Source organism: Anser brachyrhynchus (genome assembly GCF_964034855.1).
Source record: "Anser brachyrhynchus genome assembly, chromosome: 11".
Taxonomy (NCBI): Eukaryota; Metazoa; Chordata; class Aves; order Anseriformes; family Anatidae; genus Anser; species Anser brachyrhynchus.
The window spans coordinates 18,528,103-18,547,734 of NC_137706.1; the positions used below are offsets into that span (position 1 = coordinate 18,528,103).

Below are 19,632 nucleotides of genomic sequence, written 5' to 3' on the forward strand. Positions count from 1 at the left end.
CAATGGCAATTATTCTATGTTGTATAATCTGGTTACTTCCAGATGGACTTTTTTTCTTTGGATAAAACGATGGGAATTAATATTAAAAACTGGCATTTGAGCCACCTGAATCAGTTGTTTGTTTGTTTTTTGTTTTGCTAGGTATGGTAATACAGATACAGTCCATTTTGATAGAAGGTCAATAATTTTTGAAACTTCCTACAATTCCTTGAAGGATTCACTTGGGGGGGAGTGTGCTGATGTTTCTTCTCTCCCTGTGTTGAGAGACAAACCCATTTGGCAGCTTTTCTTTTGGAAATGCAAACACCTAGGAGGACAGTTCGCTTGTCCCTTTCTCCAGGCTGTTGCAGTGAACGCAAGGGCTGCTTTTCAGAGCTGCAGTTATCACTTCTGAGTCCTCCTATTATCAAGGATAAAAAGTGGAATTAATTACAGGAGTGCTGGCAGTTCTGGAATACAGTCTGAAGTATTCGTATGTACGTTGGTGTCGCTGAAATCACGTTCAGAAGGCTGAAGGCAGGACGTTGGCTATAAGCCTGCGCACAAGTTGCTGTGAGGTAAGGCAGTATGTGAATTTACAGGCTGTCAGCTACTTGGTGTAGAAGTACCCCACGAGCACATTTGTACCAGATGGCCAAGCCACAGAATTGCCCAACTGTGTGTGAAGGCAGCAATATGTGTGGATGGACACAGCTGAAACACTCGGGTCCAAGAATCGGCGCTTGGCGCTTGGGCTCGGCCTGCCTCCACGTGTCTGCCTCGCTCCGGGTTAGGAGTTGAGCAGAGATAGAGAGAGTTTGAGCCTGATGTCAAAAGGGGGCTCAGCTCACTGCCTTGTTGGTTTGGATAGTCGTCAAGTTAATACTAGAGCTAATATCAATTTCTAAATTACACACTTATGGACTTCACTTAAATGTAATTGCAACTCCTGCATGTGGTTTAATGGTGATGGATAATGCTTGTCTCTTTCTTATCCATTTAAAAAACCCATCTCTGAATAACAGTTCTTTCCCTGGTGGCTCTTGTTATTCAGGTATAGCTTTTTTGAGTCTACCTAAACTTTCCAAAGCCCACCCCTCATAGATGTCTTGGTGCTTGATGAGGTGATGGCAAGAGAGGTTTGTAGGCCTTTCACCCTTTGTCAGGTAAAGCATCCTTCAGTATTTCTTGAGAGATTTTTTAAGTATAAATAATAGTGTTTAGTGACTAAAAGCTTGAAAAGCTTATTAATGGACTGTTTATATTTTGTGTTATTCCTCTTTATTGTTTTCCTTTGCTTTAATGAGATGGAAACTAATTTAGTGTCATTAAGTAAGTATCTGAGTATGTTCCTCCAAATGAGCTTTCAGCGCTATGGTGGGAGACCAGGGAGTTGTGTCTTTAATCTGATGGCACTTTAAGTGGTTTGGTTTACTTTTTAACTTCATCAGGGGTTGGTGGGTGTTTTTCTAACATATGGCACTACGTGTTGAAAGTGGATGTTTACATCTGGTCTGCATTGGAAGATTAAGGTAGAGAGGATGAAGTTTTGGACAAGTATGTGTTTTTTGGATGAAGGATAAAGTGAGAATACTTTTATTTCCTCTTAGATTTGAAACATATCATTCTAGCAATGCCTTTGAAACTCTGCCAGCTTTGCCAACCGTAACATTTATGGGATTTAGGACCTAAACTGAATTAGAAAACTGTTTTTAGTGGCAGAGAAAAAGGTTAGTGTATGAAAATAGCTAGGCCTATTATTGACTGCATGTGGTCAGTGGTTTGGCTGGATGTAGGTGGCTCTCTTCCTGTCACTGCTTTAAAGCATATGGCTTTGTTTGTGATGAATATAAAATGCTCTAAAAACTAGACTGGCCTACTGCAGTTCTTTTGCACAGTAGTTGTTTGCTGTTTAGAAGTGCTTGTCTTGCTTTTGCCATTCATTTTCGCTCTTGTAATAAAGAAAATTTTTCATAAAGCTTATGATTGCTGTTAACATAGAAACTAAGAGGTTTGAAAAATGTGGTAGTTATGTATAGCTGCTGCTTCTGTCAGTATTTCATAAAAGGATGCGTGTACTGTGTTGTTGATTCGTTATTCTAGTTAACGCTATGATCAGTTGTGGTGAGTAGCAGCTCCTTTTAAATGCACACACCAACTTTAATTATTATTTTTCTGAAAATCTCTAATAATTACATTATAATTTCCCTTTTTTTGTGTTTCCATTCTGTAAAGTAACATTTACAGAAACTTCTCCCACAGTCAACTTCAGATATGCCATTTCTCTTTTTCCCGTTGCATAAAAGACAAACCTGAAAATACACCTTGAAAATAACCTAGCATTTGGTTGACTTCTTAGGGTGTACTATCCAAGATGCTCAGAGATGCTACCAGAGCTCAGGGAGCTCCTGATGCGGAGGGAGCTTAAGGGCACAGTAGGTTCTGTTTAGCTTTAACTTAAATAGTGTTGCCCTGTTTAGTACCTTAAAATTAGTAAAATTGGTGATAGATCTGTAAATTGTGCAGATTGCATAGACTGTGGATTGTGTAGATTACCTGGTGTTTCCAATCTAGGTAATTCTGGGGCACTGTGTTAAGCAGCTATCAGTTGGAAGAGCTGGTTTCATTCAGCTGAGGGCAAAGTCACTTGGATCCCACAGGGCGCTGAGAGTTGCCATGAGGATGGGGAGCACTGAGAGCTCCCCGCGTCGGCTCCTTTGCTGGGAAGTAGGGACAAACTAAGCCAAACTGCTTAGCATTTCCCCATGTTTTGGGGAAAATAATTTATATATATATATATATATATATATATATAAAAAAAAATTTATACAGTAATTGTAAGAGAATATGCAATGAGCTAATGTGTAGAGCTTCTTAATATCTTTGTCAGTCGGTCCTTAAAGAAAGGCATCCTGGTCCCAAAGGCCAGATGCAAGGAAATCACCCTTTGCACAAGGGAGGCTGCTTGTTCGATCACATCTTGCTGACTTGGAAGAACGTCACTTGTTACCTGCAGAAAAAGTTGTACGATGCTATTTAAAATGCAAAATGGGCTTCTGCTCTTAAAATTGCAAATGTTAACCAGATTCTTAAAAGGTTAAGAGAAAATCTCTAGAAGCTGTAGTTATTGCAACTATAGTTTATAGCTTACTGTAATAGATTATAACGTGACCTGACATAATTTACAGTTTATGAAGAAATCTCTTTTCTAAATTAAGCTAGATCTTCTGACTTGTATCATGAAGACAGCTGTTGTTCCTAAGCATGCTTGGTGAAGGGCTGTCACTTACAGATGCATGCTTATCACTTCCTGCTTAGTCTCACTGCGGGAGAATCTTAAGTAAGGTGTATATCAGAGTTGCATCCTCAAATGTTAAAAATGTGTATGTTGTATCTGAGGTGACATGAATTTGGGGTCATGCAAAATACTCTCGGTAACAGCAAGCTACGTAGTGTGATCATTTTACCTTTTTTTTTCCTGCTTATTTTGATTTAGACCTAGGGAACTGCTTGATGTTGCTCATAGTAATTAACGCAGCTCAGCAACACACTGTGTGTATATAAATATACCGCCTAACTGAGAATTGTTGCCTGTCAAAAAGATTTGAAATAAGATGGTGATGGAGATAATGAGTATCAGTTCAGAATGGATTGATAGAATAGTATCTTGAGAGAAACAGGACAGCTAACTGCTGACCTTTGTTTCTGATTTGAGTTTTTTGTCTGGTCTTGTTTATGAAAATAGTTGTATTAACGTATGTCAATGCTTCCTTTTTGATTGTAGAGGTTGGAGACCTGAGGGAGCTGCAAACGCTGGACATCTCAACCAATCGTTTGATAACATTACCGGAAAGGCTGCATATGTGCCTTTCGCTGCAGTACTTGACTGCAGACCGCAACCACCTGTGGTATGTTCCGCGCCACCTGTGCCAGCTACCAAGCCTCAACGAGCTTTCCATGGCTGGAAACCGCCTTGCATTTCTGCCCCTCGGTGAGTCACTGCCTTTGCTTGAGCTGGGGTGTTGGTCACAGAAGAGGCAGGGAAACAAGTTTGCCTTCCCCCAAAAAAACATAGCAACAAGTTTTCATCCGTGCTGGCCCCTACCAACTCTGTTTATGGAGCTGTTACAGTGATCGCGTTGTTGGAAAATTATGTTAATACATGAAAAAAAAAATAAAAATAAAAAAATAAAGGTTGAGGTTTCATGTCTGTTTTAAAGCCATAGGTCAGCTATCAAATTGGCTTTATTTTTAGCTAACTGAGGGGGAAAAAAGTTTAAATGATGTCGTGTTTAAATATAGTACTATGTAATCTGAGTGCCACCACTTTGGGTAATGACCTGTTTCAGTCTGCTGGATCTGATGGTTTAACTAAGATTCTTCAGCTGGGGTTTGGAACTTGCTGTGGAGTCCCAGTAAATCCATAGAAATTATTTGACATCATTAGGAATTTCAGTACTGCATAATCTAGCTAAGGCTTAATTTGTGTGCAGGCATCCATCAAAACTTCTCCAGCAGGAGGACAAGAAAAAATTTATCTACCTCCTTTTCAACCCTGTAGCAGTTTGGATGTGGAGAACAGGAGGCATAGTGAGCGAGTGGCGTTTCGTTGTGGGACGTAGTTGTGATTTTAGTACGAGTGGACTGTATAGTCTGTGAAAAGCAACTCGTCTTCCATGTGTTAGTTACTCCTTAGCCCTGCCAAGGAGCTAATCTCTGCTGAAATACAGACATGCATGCAGATTTGTCATGCCATTTGAATAGCCATTAATACTTTTTCTAGAATGCGCTCAGAGTTAGGCTAATTAGGTGCAGATGAAGCTACAATAATTACATAGAAAAGAGGCTTAAAATCGAGGTGGCAAAAAATAGGATGATTTCATTTCTAAATTAATTAACTGCATAGGTTAAACTTAATTTTTTAATTATTAGTGATTAGTCTTGAAAGCAGTTGATGGTAGTTCCAATAATTTTAGCACCTTAGTTTATTTGCACTGACAAGTAAGTGCAAATAATGTCTCCAGACATAGTGTTTCAGTTATGTCCCAACATATGTCATTACAGAAATGAGAAACCAAGTTCCAGGATGCATCATCCAGATTTCACAGTACTATCAAAGAGCAGCTAGCCCTATTTTGGCAAATATTCCTAACTACATTTCATGAGCAAGAGAAGCTGAATATTTTCAGTTTTTAAAAATAAGATGCTGCTCAGTAGGAGAAAATGTGAGATATTAAAGGGTAAAAGTTTCTTCTGCTTCTGCACTAGTAGCTTATCTGTGAGTGAGCTATGACCTGGATGAGCCACAGATCTGCTCAAGTGTTTTAAGTTCAAAAGGAGGAAATAAATCTGTAGTATAATGACACACCTTCTTTTTTTCTTTATTTTTAGACTCAAATTCAAAACATTCAAAAGGAACTTTTAAAATAATGGGAAACATCAAAGACTGTCAATTGACCTTGTTCAGTAGTTCTTAATAGTGACTCACTGGTGAACATTTGGAGATAATTTGCTATCTGTGAATATGAAACTGAATCGTAAATCCTAGAGTTCAGAGGGAAAGCAGCACAGTATAAATGTAAATTTTTAATCCTTTTTTTTTTCTGAAGCATCAGAAGGCTTCAGAGTGGTCAAGATGTGATGAAATGAAGTAGAAGAGAGTGCACTGAAAAGCAAAAAGATTAAATCTATCTTCTGCTGTATGGGAAAATATTTTGTTTAGAGTATTACTGATATTAAGGCATAATTGTAGCATTATTTCTTATAGCTGCATGTGTTGGCTAATGGTTTTTTGTGTGTATTTTTACATCTAACTTCTCTTTAATAGTGACAATGACTAAGGAGGTTAAGTAGCAGTGAAAGGTACTGTGGAACCAAGTGATATTCAAGGAATAATTGTCAATTTTTTTTAAATTTAGGGAGTCGTATAAGATGCCTGCTTTCCTGTTCATCTCCAAACAATGTTATTTTTATTTTTTATTAGACATGTTCATGTTAGCAGCAACAGTCACGTTTGGAATGTATTGCTTAATGCTTTTTCAAGTGTGATTTCCTTTTTCATATGGTGGTTGACATCCACTGTGGCAAGGTACCCGTTCTTCCCCATCTGATTATGTCCCTTGTTGCTGCCTGTATGGCTCCTGTTATGTGTAATGGAAACCCGTGTTTTCCTGTTCCTGGGCCGATAGGTGTTAGATTTGTTCTGGCAATAGCACTGCAATTTCACTGCACTGCTGGAGAGGTACCAGGTAGTATTTTGACCTGCATGTTCGTTTAAATGGTAATATTTACCCTTCCCAAGTTGGACGGCAAATGCATCTAAAGGAAACAAGTGTAACATCTATCAGTTTTGCAAAATGCAATAAAAATACCTCAAGCCACTCTGACTTTCATAACTGGTACAAGCAGATGGGGTAAACAACAATGAATTAGTCATTTGTTGTGCAGAATACACTTAATTTTGGGATGTGCCTGTATTGGAAAATAAGAGTTTATTTGAACATAAACTGAAATAGCCAGCAGCTGAACGAAAAAGTGTGTGGATCTGAACCTTTAGGCCTTCCTAATAAATTTCTAAAAATACCCAAATTAGGTGTGTAAGTTTAACTGGAAACTCCTGGTCAGCCCTGTGCATTTCTTTTTCTTCTTCGTTTTTGCTGTTACTGTCAGGGTGGAGGATGTGGCTTTCATGCTGTCCTAATAAATGCTCTTAAGAATTCTGTTCTTGAATGGCAGATGGAACTACTGATCGTTTTATATCAATCTACTCAGAATCAAAATTACCCTTTGATAGAAAGCTAGCTTGAAACTTTCACCATGAGCAAATGCTTCAATGCCTGAAAGCAAATTCCTTTGCAAGCAGAAACTTGAATTTGATGACACTGCAAAAATAAAAATAATTTATGTAATGAAGTACAAATATAATTAAAATAGGCCATAAATTATGAAGTATACTGGCAGTACAGGGGATATTATGACAGCGAATACTCAGTGTTATATCACTTTATTGAGGGTTCATGTGTACTTCTTGTTTAGAAAATGGGTCTAGTAATTATCAGTGCACAGTAAACAAAGGTCTTATTCTACCTCAGTATATGCTGCTTTTGTGTCCTTGGCCTCACAGTATGGTTAAAAGAGCATCAGAGCAGACACACAAGAGCTTTTGTTCCATCTTCAGCCATGTGGAATGCATATGCCAGGGCCCTGAGGTTAAGAGAAGAAAAGAAAAAAAAAAGGAAAAAGAAGGGAAAAAAAAAATAGAATTGGGGTTTGTTCAGGACTCATGGCATTTGGTCATTTCTGGGAGAAAGGTCTTTGATCTGGGAGCCTGGAAGGAGGAAAGTGGAAATGTTTTAGACAGTACAGTGCTTGCAAAAGCCACATAAAAACCTTCTTTGTAGCTTTAGCCTTTTCAGAGATGGAGAGCTTCCTTATTTTACAAAGTTCTTAAGAAGTGTGTTTTTAGGGAATTTTCAACAATATTTGTTGACTGATAGAAGACAAAAATTAACGGGGATGGGATACAAAGAGCTTTTTTAAGTGATTTATTTAAATTTAAGCTCTATGGATAGCGTTTGAAACTTGAAAAAAATCTTTGGGGGACTGGAAGATGCTTGGTTATTTAATGCAAATAAACTATATCAAAGGAACATTTATAGTTACAGGCTATTTGGCTTTGGGAATTGCATTTTTCCTACTGAGATATTTTGTCTAACATCCAAAAATTTGCTTTAATTACCTAGGAAATGCAGTCAACTCAGAACTTAGAATCTAAACATAGCATAAGATAAAGACAGAGGGAAGAGATGAGATGCAGCCTACCCCTCCCCACCCCCAAATGCGTATGAAAAGAACAGCTTTAGGGCTTTTTTTGACTTGCCTGATTTCCAGCCCATTTGCATACATCTGTGTAGAAATGAAGATGATGAGCCCTCTTAAAATTTTCTTCTATTCTCCAAATTAATGAGTTAAACACTATCACGTTCAAGCTACCCCAGCAACCCATAGTTTTCTGCTCTTCTTAGTGAGATTGGTTTCTGCAGCACGAGGCAATCTTTTCTCAGCTTTAGGTGTGCCAGGCACATGCTATTTACTTTTAATTTTATTGGCTAATTCTTTTCCACTGTTATAACATTTTATGGTGTTAGTGCCTCGGTATTGCAATGTTTTTATTCGCCGTAGGATAGCGATGTTTTTGTTTCATCTAAAAATATTCCAGAACTTCACTAAACTATTTTCAGTCCTGCAATACTGAGCCAAAATACCTCATCTTTTTTGAGGTGTTAGCTCTCAGCGATGCACAGCAGCATCTCACAGCAGTGCCGATCAGTCAGCAGAGATATTTGTGCTTGCTTCTTGGGGCAGGACAGTTGATGGATGCGGCAGATAGCTCTTCAAACTAGAATATCTTTGGGGACAGGGTCATAGAAGAGTGTGATGGATGGAAACATCCTGTGATGTCCGGTGACTCCAGTCTGAACAAAGCCCAGGTCACGGTCCCTGTAGCCTGTGGCAAAACCTCTGTAGATTGTTGCAGGGTAAGGGCCTGTATTAAAAGAAAAAAACAAACTCAAGTCTTCCGTGTTAACGTTTTTCTTTCAGACGAGGAACCTGTTAGTTTTCTGATGGTATCAGTTCTTTTTCCTTACGGAAGATGTGATGCTGTGGCACCCTTTGAAGCCCCCAGCATGTTTAAGGTCTCTGCTGCTTCCAGCTGCCATTCAAGTGGGTGACAGCTGAAGACATTCGGTATATTTTAGGATGGCCAAATGTTTGGGGAGATCACTTCAAATGTCGTTTGCTTTATCTGTGCTAAGTGGTGTCCAGAGCTCTGTATACAAGTGAAACTACTCAGTGATAAAGAACGGGTTGTATTACCTATGGCTATTGTAGGGAACGATAAGAGATCATAATTCCACACAGAATAGCTGTACCTAGGTATCATGAAAAACATTTTAACTTTTATCCTGCTCTTGGCCACGGTTACGAAAGGGGCAGAAACTGTTCATTTCCCTGGTTATCCTGATCTTTGTGCCCATCAAGCTAATTGCCAATTGATAGAGATGGGGAGTCAGAACGAGCTGCTATTACTAGAGGCTTTCACTGTTGCTGATTCACCAAATGCTTGTTTGTCTTGCTTATTTTCTATAGCATACTCATAAAAGTTTAAGAAGTTGAGAGGCATACACATCTTTTCGTAATGCAATTTGTCTGGGTTGCAGCTATCTCCTCCAACAGAGAGGCTTTCAGACGTCGGTGCTTGGTTTTATTAAAGGCATATGTCTTTCCCTAACCTAGTATCTTGAATGGCGTAGGAGCAATGGATGAAATGGGCTGCCCAGATGATCCTACGTGTCAGCTTTCTCGACAGTTCAAAACTTTATTCTTTTTAGTTAGTTTGGTTTGTCTTTAAATGTCTCATTAACGTGTTTTTCACTTCCTTTGGTAGCAGACTGACCACATCTTGCTGATAAGCAAAATTTTTGCTTGAGAATTCTTCCTAGAGACTTAATTTTCCCCTGTTACTTTTGCTCTATTTTTCCACCACTTTAATTTTCTAAACAAAATAAAATCACTTTATATCTACATGGTCATAGCGGGAGTTATATTAACATATTAATATATTAACATATCTAAAGCATACCTTCATGGACTAGAAGTATGCTGTGCTTGCTGCTTTTGATTGCCAGCAACGAATATTTTAACAAAAATAATAAGCAGCACGTGTTTGAATATATTGGTTGTTGTAGCCACAGCTTTTGCTGTGTAATATTCTGCAGTTTAATGGCTGTGTGTTTTCTTGTGTTCTGTAACTCGACACATCACAGACTTGTTTTGGAATGATCACTGGTTGTATTTAGTTATGGCTAATGTAATTAAGTAAGCATCTCTTCCTGAAGAAAAGAAACAGTGGGAAACGCATTCTTGGTTATTTCTTCACCACTTTACAGATAACGAAGCTGTGATTTCAGTGATGCAAAGCCACTTAATGGAAGTAGACTTGACCTTATGAATTTCTCACAGCAGATTTGAAATGAGTTGTCCCTTTGCTTTTTCAAACTGGCTAGAGTTCATCAATGTCAAAATTTAAGTCTTTGTAGTGGGTTTTTCAGGGCTACCGAAAAAGGGTTTTAATTTATTATGGATGAATTGAAAAACTGGTTAGAAATAGCATTAAAATTATTAAAATAAGTTGCTGAAATGTTACAACTAGGATGTACTAATTTGTTTGCTTAACGTTGAATCTGATTAATTTATTTATAATTACGGAGAATTGCCTTGCGTAGAGTTGCCACTGTCATTCCTTCTTTCCCTTACTTATTTTCTTGTTTTCTAAACCCAGATTTAGGTCGTTCTCGGGAGCTACAGTATGTTTACGTGGATAACAACATTCATCTCAAAGGCCTTCCATCCTATCTGTATAATAAAGTCATTGGTTGCAGCGGGTAGGTGTGAATTGAAATGTTTTGCCTGCATTTTCAGTTTAGAATTTCTTGGATATACGTGTCTGTGTGATAGAAATGGTTTTTGTGATTGATTCAGAACTAACGTTACTTTGAGGGGGATTGCTGCAGCTGCTTGTTCTGTTTTACTTCTGCAGCAAATTTTCTGTTAATCGCTGACTTTGTATTTTCATGTTGAGCCATAAGAGTTGGTGCAGTTACTCTGAAGGAATTTTTAGTGATAATGTAAGTCCTGAAGCTGAATACTAGCTGCACTGAAAGATGGCCAGAAAAGTAGGCTTCACAGAATCTCCATAGCTGAAGAATTCACAAACTGTTTCTTCATGTGTTGCAGCATCTATCTAGTTCATAAGTTCTCATATGTCTCTGAGCTTTGGGCCGTATCTTGGAATGTCACGTGCAGCTTTGCTCGTTTTTACATCCCAGTATCAGCTTCTTTTAAGTCTTGGTTACCTACTAACTAAAATAAGTAACTTTCTTGAGGAATTAGGGATTGACAGGTATATTTTTAAGTGTCCGTTTTAAAAATATCCTAGGCTGTCTCATGTTTGTGGTTACGATGTGAGGAAAAAGTGGTCTGTCTAGGACAGTAGCTTAATTCTTTCTGCACTGACACTAGCATAAATCAGGATCAGCACCACTGAAATGAATGGAGCCTTACTGGTATAAAACTGATCAGAGGAGGATTGTCCTCATTACCATCTAATTATAAATTTCTGGTATGCTCGCTCTCAGCAGATCTTGCATTAAATATAAATTCCCCCTTTACAGCTTGCGCTCTATTGCAATATGCGAGGTGCTGAGTCTTGGCATTTTAAGATTTTTTTTTTTTAATATTCACATGTCAGCTGGTTGTGTGATATATAAATACTTGCAGTTGTATGAAATGTCTGCAGTCTCAAACTTTTACTGACTTTGTTTTTCAGCGGAAATAATTTCTAGCCTTCGTTTTTTCAGGACTAACAGTCAATTGTAAAAATAGATAAAATTGACCTAACAGGTCGTAGAACTGTATTGTTTGTGTCCAAACCACTATTGATAACGCAGAAAATGCTCCAACAAGTATTGTTCAACTATCCTGTCTGCCTAGTTCAGGTGATTTCAAACAACCATATGGCTAATTTGTGTAATGTTCTAATTCCTTACTTTATGCTTACTCAAATTGTTTTTGTCTTTGTACTGATCTTTTGTCATCATTGAATTTCTACAAAATGTCTTTTTTAAAAAAAAAAAAAGGGGGGAGGGGAATGGGGAAAGAGGCTGATGGTTAAGAAGATATTAACTGTTCTACTTGCTCTCGTTGCTTGTACACTGCTGGTGAGGCTAGCTGCTAACATCTCTGAAAGGTATTATAAATCTAGTGTAGAAGAAACCAAAAATGTTGCAGTGGCTACACTGAACGTCCTTTAATGCTTCTGTGGAATGAAAAAATGTGACAATCCAAAAATCTTTTTCTTGATAATAAAGAATCCAAAAAATAAAATACTTGGATTTTCATTATATAAAATGGTATGCATGCCAATCAAGTACTTGTCTTTGTTGTAAAACCCTCTTGAAATATCGCAAATCATTTATGAGGAAAATTTTCAATATAGGGAAAGTACCCATGTGTAAGAAACAAAAGTTTTTATTTGGTGATGTGCTGCGTGACGCTGTTAAAATCATGTAGTGATGGTCATCTGAAGCATTTCTGTGTTCCTTCCAAGAAAGCATTAGAAGCCAATCCAAGTTTTTACAGGTCAGGCAAAATATTTGAAGCTCCTGGCTTTAGTACTGTCTGTTCATCCACTGGACAATTAAATCTGACATGTTGCTGTTACTAAAATAAAGCGAGATATCTGAAAATAGAATATAAATTGCATTGTGGAAGTAATGAATCTGTGTCTGGGAATCCTGCAGTCAGGCTGACTGAAAAAGTCTTTTATGTAAGAGTTGATGATCTCAGTACTCAAAATAAATTTTGATCTTATTTTTTCAGATTATATTTCATAGTTTGCAGTTAGGTGTCTGTCACTCTTGTTGAAAGCAGGCAATAAGTGGCCATAGCTTTTTTCCCTGCTCTGATTTATTCAACAAGGGTCTTCTGCAGCTTCGTTTTTCCCAGCTGGATAGACAATCTTTCCACTCTTCTCTCACCTTTTAAACCTCCATGGACTTTTTTTTTTAATTTTTGTTCTTGCACCCAGTATTACTCAAATGTTTTGATTCTTTCCCTAATACATTCTGATATAAGGATGTATCTCTTAAATTATTCCTCTTGTTGGTCTGTCCTGCTTGCTTGCTTTGTTTTTAGTGTAATGGGAAGGCACAGTGGGCTCCCTTTATGCAGAGTAAATGAAATAGTCCAGTTCTGAGCTATAGAAACTGTAGTGACTTTAAGGGTTTGTCTTCTATCTTCTGTCTAGGTTGGTGAGGGGTTGATAAGCTTGAAAATATGGTATTGGGGATTTATTGGTTGTGGTAGCTAATTGATTGGGTATGGATTGCTGGGGAATGGATTATTGGAATATTGGATCTTAGATTTCTAGATTATATTTTACCTGTTAATGGTTTGCGGGGAAGTATTAAATATTTAACAAGAGGCTTATTTACTTGCTGCTGATGCTGCTCTTTGCTCGTTTCTCAAAGGTGTTTAATCAAAGGAGATGTGATTGTTATCAGAGAAGTTCTGTCAGATTGCTTCTGCACCTGATAAGGTTGAACATGGTTACCTCAGTTTTAGGTCCAATATCTGGGAAGGCTCACAAACTCGTGTTGGTTCCATTTGTTAGGACCGGCCCTAACAAGTTCCTCTTGGCTCCAAATTTAAGTAGTCGTAATTTCAATTCCTCTGACTTCCGCAACCTCAGTAGAATTTTCCTATGCGTGTCTCTTTGGTATGGTAACTTGCAACAGGGATCATATAAAGAATTACTATTTTTAATACAGGCTAAGTTTCTCTACTTGAATCCAAATAACCTTCCTTTGTCTCACTATAATTTGGGAAGGATAAGGTTAGGACTTAATAGGGGACCTTCACACTCTAGCTTAGGCTGTTTTTTTTCTTTTTTTTGTCCTCTCCAAGGGAATTCTGTGGATGGGGAAAGGCATAGTACAGAACCACCCAGTGGCACTTGAATCAGACTTGCTTGTGGCTGTAGCTTGCCTCTTATTGTAGTTGAGAGACCCATTATCATTCACCACTGATTGATCCAAGATGCAGGAAACCAACTGTTATGTATGAAACTGCTCCCTTATGTAAAATACTTACTAATAAATGTCATTCAGATGCTAAATGAGATTACGTGACTGCTTTTGGTAGTGCTTGGCTCACCTCCTTGGGATTGTGTTCTCATTTCTCTAGCTTTTGAATATTAATTGATAAGACCTTCAAATGTCTGGTGGCTAGCATGACACTGAAGGGGGCGATCTATAGAAAATGTGTGTCCATATGTATTTCACTGTGCAATAAGTCCTTCTCCAAGGGTGCTGCACTGATGAAGAACAACGTCAAGTGTGCTATGGGTTGGTCATGTGGGTTTTCCCATGAAGTTAACTTTCTTAATTTTTCTTTCTTATTTGTTCTTAATGACTTCTTAAATGTCTTGTGTCCTTCTAGCTGTGGTTCTCCAATTCAAGTTTCGGAGGTGAAACTGCTGTCCTTTTCATCGGGACAGTTAACTGTGTTCTTGCCAGCAGAGGTAAAATCTATAGGGACAGAAACAGATCATGTGCTGCCTCTGCAAGAACTGGCCATGAGGACCCTCTATAACACCTACTACGTGTATTTAAAAGGTATGGGTTTCTTCTTTCTTCATATGCCGCAACCCTAGAAATGTTCAGGACCAGGCTGGATGAGCTTTCAGCAGCCTGGTCTAGTGAAGATACTTATGCCCATAGCCGAGGGGTTGGAACTACGTGATTGTTAAGGTCCCTTCCAACCCAAACCGTTCTGTGATTCTATGATCACAGAGAGAGTGGAAGTGCTTTTCTGGCAATGATAGGAACATTTCAAATAGCTCTTTAAAGAGATGGACAGAGATTAATGTTTTAAATGATTTATTTAATCAAATTATTTTTGAAATGCTGTATTACAACAAAAATATTGAATATCAAGAACAGATCCCAAGACTATTTCTAAAGCAGAGCTGTGCTTTACAAATGCTTTCTTGAGGACTGTTTAAAGAAGGACGCATTCTGCAGGAGAAACTCTAATGGAAATACGAGATGAGAAATACAGTTCCTGAGGCAAGATTAGATGCATCAGCCAACAATGCAGCTTCTTGCCAGGCAGCACACTCCTCAACTGGCAGGCTCATTAAGCATAAGGCAAGAGAAATGCTAGCAGCCGTTGGCCATTTCAGTACAGTGTGACAGCTGGGCTGTTTTAGTTCTGCCCCAGTTCAAACTCTGCTGTAAACTGGCCCTTGGCTTATCTGGTTCCGCATTATGCGGTCACATGAGTTAGCAATATCTGGTAATATCTGCGGATTCAGGTTTTGTCGTATTTGGATGTATTATGAATCTCCTCTGTTAGTGGTGTCTTGCAATATGTCAGCTTTACAGGTGACAGTAGAAGGCAGAAGCGTGGAGAGTTAGAGTGGAAATACTAGAGGGTTATGGTAAGGGGTCACTTGTACCATGGCCACAGGAGAAAGTCTTAAGTGCTGAGCTACTGCTTTGCCAGGAAAAGCATATTTGCTGCTCATATATGGAAAGGAATAAGCTTCATGTTAAGGGGTGTGGTAAACATACAAGTCCATGATCATAGGAAGCGGCTCTGTTTTGTGTGGAAAGTATTAACTGATCCATAGAACAATTTAATTGACCAGTCTGGGGTTGTGGATATTTTTATATTTCTGCCTTTAGAAGGGAGGTGAGAGGTTTTGAGCTGTTTAGTATCAGCATATCAGCTACCCCAAAACTACACAATGATGGGTGCTCTTTCATTTTGACTTTCATTTTGATTTTCAAAGTTCTAGACTTTGAAAAGGAATTTGAGAATATAAGGCACAAAGAAAGAAGGGTTCTATGTCTTGTAAATCACTCGTAACTACTTTACTCGTCCGGTTGTGACTTTCACAGTTTCTGGAGTCTGACTTTGTGAATGCTCTTCAAGACATTGAAGTTTGGTTTGGAATAGCAAGATAGTATTTCAAAGTCAATTTAAGAAGGGGTTTGTAGATAACTTGTACAAGTTCATGAGGATTGTCTGGTTGCAGCCAAGGTGCAGAACCTAAAAAACACGGTGAAACTTTTGACTCTCGCCTCGTTCCAGTTTGCTACACTATTCTGTATAGTCTTTTAGTGTTTATGTATTTTTATGTGCATACTTTTGTGTAACCTTATTAAAGGTTACGTGCATTACCACTGGAGACACCCACATCTCACTGAGGTGGGAGTAAAGCATAATTCAGACAGGAAAATGATAATGTTGTCTTGGGGAAGCAGGTGGCATGCAATTAAAGGAGCAGATTTGATCTATCACTGGTTACTTAACTGCACCCTTGAAATTGCAGATTTAAGTGCTTGGCGGCTGCTGCTAGGTAAGCGCAACAGAAGTGACCGGGCTACTTTTCCTCGGTCTTTGCTTGGCTATGGAATATGACCTTTTCTTTCTGACGCAGATGTACTATTTGTCATGCTGTCACCTCAGTTGATGGTGTTGTGGAACATTGTGTATGGGGTTAAACCTTACAGTGTTAGAAAGCTGAAGCTGGTGTGATATTGCAAAACTGATTTATCAGGCACTGCATCTTGTCCTGATTACTCAGCACCTAAATTCATTCATCTCTCTTGGCTGTCCCTCAGTTTGTAGATGGAGATTAACATGTTGGTTTTAATTTATAAAATACTGCATGGCTTGGGCTAAGCCTGAGAACATGATTGTTCTTCCCTATGAAATGACCCTGGTATCCTGTTTGGTTAAAAAAAAAAAGGCATCTTTTAAATATGGGGGCACATTTAAGAGATTATGAATATATTCATCTTTTTTTTTGAGTAGTCTCTTTATCTTTTCCTATGACGATTATGCTAGGCTATGATATTTTCACCTGAATGTTTGGGCCAAGTTAGTTTTATGCCCACAGATGTTTTATTTACACATTGACCTTGTTGAATTTGTACATGGGAAGCACCATATGCATTGCCTTAATTGCTGTCAGTTGCTTTACCTTGCTGTTCTTTTGACCAATTCTTAAGAAAGCTAATGAGAGAGCTGATTTTCTGAATTGGATCATACTTCTTGTGTTGGACTTCTTGTAACAAAACAATTGTATGATAGTCTTTTTTGTTTTTCTTTTCTAGATTTGAACTTTCTGACTCCAATCTCACTACCCAAAAGCCTTCTGGAATTACTGCACTGTCCCTTGGGACACTGCCACCGCTGCAGCCAGCCTATGTTTACCATTGTCTACCCAAAGCTCTTTCCCTTGAGGGAAACTCCAATGGCAGGATTGCATCAAGGGTAATTATACAGGAAATTACACTGGGGTTTCATTTAGGAAGAAAAACACCTATGGAACACACGTATTCTTAAGGACTTCTTTTTAGTGCACTAGCCTATTAGATGTAAAGCCCATGTCCGATGAATGCACGTAAAGGTTGGCAAATCTCTTATTTACAAGGCAACCAGCATACTGCTGGTAGACTGCTTCACAAAGCTTATCACATTTGCCTGCTTCAGATTGCTGCTAGCTAGTGAAAGGCTTTGACATGATGGGATTGGCTTATTTGTGGTGTTGCAGTACATGCATAGTACTTCTGTGCCTTTGGAAAGAAATACTGCCTAACACCAATGCTTCCTCTGATTCTCTCAACCCAGACTTCAGGAGGATGCCACCACCACATAAGTGTTCTAGGATTAAAAGTAGAAAAAAGCTCTAAAGCCAGATTTTAATGAAAATATTCTGCAATAAAATACTTTTTCTTTTCCACGTGAATTAATTTGTGAGATACAGTGGAAACATTCTGCCTTGTAAAAAGATGGCTTGCTATGAAACATATGTTAAAAATATTTCAGTTATTTATCGTTGCAGCAGTTGTGTCTGCAGCATTCGCGAGTCAAGTAGACAAGGCTATGCAGACTTAGTGGCTTGCTGGAAGTACAGTCATAGGAAGGACTCAAAATTGCAATGTGATTCACAGAGTATTGCCCTTATGTAGATGAAGGTTTAAAATACCTTAAAGGAAAAAAAAAAAACCTTAAAACTGATCATTTTGCAGTGATTGTTTCCCTATCCACTGTTAGTCTGAGCAGCTGATCCGGTGAGCTACCATGAGCCATAATATCAATGAATCCACATGCTGCAATGCAAAACCGTTATCACAAACCTCAGAATTTTCAGAGAGGTTTGCTAATCTGGCTTAAAGTGCTCTTGAGTTTAGACATGAATTTATCAATATTGAGCTCAAATTTTCTGTGTGTAAGTATCTGCATATAGTGGCAGTAGAATTTTTGTCATTTACGGCTGATTTGCTTAATTTTTTTCTCTGTCCCACTGACAAAGCTGTGCCCCGTATTCTTTTTGGAAGGACTTGGGAGAGGGGAATTGTCATATTCTAAATAGAAAGCGGTGAATGCTAGATGCTAGAGATATTGTGCGTCCAACAGTATTCGATGTAAGCTTGGTATCTTAACCACCTCCTTGAGGTTAAAAAAAAAAAAAGTGCTCTACCACAGAATGTTTCTGAAAATTATTTGTTGGTATATATAATGCCTAGGAATGCCACTTAGCTCTTGCCCTGCTGAAATCCATTGATTTGCTAGTTACCTTCCGTAAAAATAAGGAACTGCTGTTCAATTAGAACATGTTAAAGATTTAATTGTTCTCTAAGGTTGAGAGTGCATGTTTTCCACAGCTATATCACAGATTATTTTGCTGTGGGTTTGTGGCATAGTTGATATCTGATTTGTAAGCATTTCAGCTTTATGAAATAAAAACAACTTTATGCTAAATCTGGGCAGCACCCAGAAGGCTGCATAAACATTACTTTGGAAAAGCCATCTTTCTCAGATCATCTGATTGTAGAGACTGCATACTTCAACTTGTCTTTTTTGTTACAGTTCAGTTGGATGTTGAAATTCAGTGGGTTTCATGTTCATTCAAATACATTTCTTTCACGTGACAGTCCACATTCTTTATATTCAGGGTGACATAACATCTTACGATCATGCCATAAAGGAATTTCAGCCATTGAGCTCCATTAGAATGGTATAACTTTCTAAGAGAGTGATGGTAATCTGCATACTGGTCACTGAATCCTTTTATTATCTGAAATAATCCAACAATGGGAGAGGAGAAAGGTCTACTTCCTAATTAAGTTCCACAATGAGCAACTCTAGGCAATTAGAGTTATGAAATGATAAACAATAAGTGTCTACTAATATGTCTAGGAATTAATAAAATTATGACTCAAGAAAAACATACAAGGTTATTTTTGAAGAAAATTAACATTCAAAAATACATTAACTGCAAATAAATATTTCTTCATGGTTTTCATGTGTTAAAAAATGATATTTTAATTACCTTATGTCAGTTGTCATTCCCTCCCTTAGAGAAGAATGTACTGTGCTCTACAAAAGGCAATAATGAGTACAGTCTTGAGTAGCTGACATTTGATGCAAATCCACAGAAAATGAGATTTAAGCAGGGTAGCCTGTCATCCTTATCTCTGTAGCTTGTGCTTGACATGGTAAGATTATGTGGAAGTGTAGAGGTGTGAGAGCTGGTTTAGAAAGATGTGAAGGGCAGGGTTTCTATTCTGAAGAGCTTACAGTGACCATGAAAACACACAGGGTAAGGATCTTGAATATTTGAGCAGCACTGATTAGCACATGCCACATCCATGCCAGTATCTTGTCTGGTTTTCTGCGTTGCATCCTGTATTCTCTCCCAGGAAGGGGTAGTTAAGTGTTGAATTGGATTTCTGTATCTGAAAAAGCACCGCTGACATTAGCACTGGGTTAAGTGTGAGTTCTGGGTTAGTAAAAATCAGTTCTTAATATTTGACAAGTGGATATTTAGGTCCTGGCCAGGATGGGGGTAGGAGGAGGGTCCCAGTGAGGCTGCTATTGCCCTCTTGTGCCTACACCCCTGCTGGAGTGCCCGGCACAACATGACCATGCTGCCCGTTCGTTGTCCTTTGTGAAAGTCCTGGCCTGGTTTGTTCACTCAGCTGAATCAAACGACACTGGACTTCAGTTAGTTCA

The 19,632-nt window shown here is 38.4% G+C and overlaps 1 protein-coding gene across 3 annotated transcripts in view; it reads left to right on the forward strand.

The window, feature by feature from the left end:
- Positions 1-19,632, forward strand: part of LRRC28 (leucine rich repeat containing 28) — a 53,295-nt gene that overhangs the window by 28,916 nt on the left and 4,747 nt on the right. For all 3 annotated transcript variants that reach the window (XM_080607258.1, XM_080607259.1, XM_080607260.1), the window contains 4 exons: positions 3,764-3,970; positions 10,322-10,424; positions 14,041-14,216; positions 16,728-16,887. In XM_080607258.1, the coding sequence (XP_080463384.1) occupies positions 3,764-3,970; positions 10,322-10,424; positions 14,041-14,216; positions 16,728-16,887 (646 nt within the window). The remainder of the gene's footprint in view (positions 1-3,763; positions 3,971-10,321; positions 10,425-14,040; positions 14,217-16,727; positions 16,888-19,632) is intronic.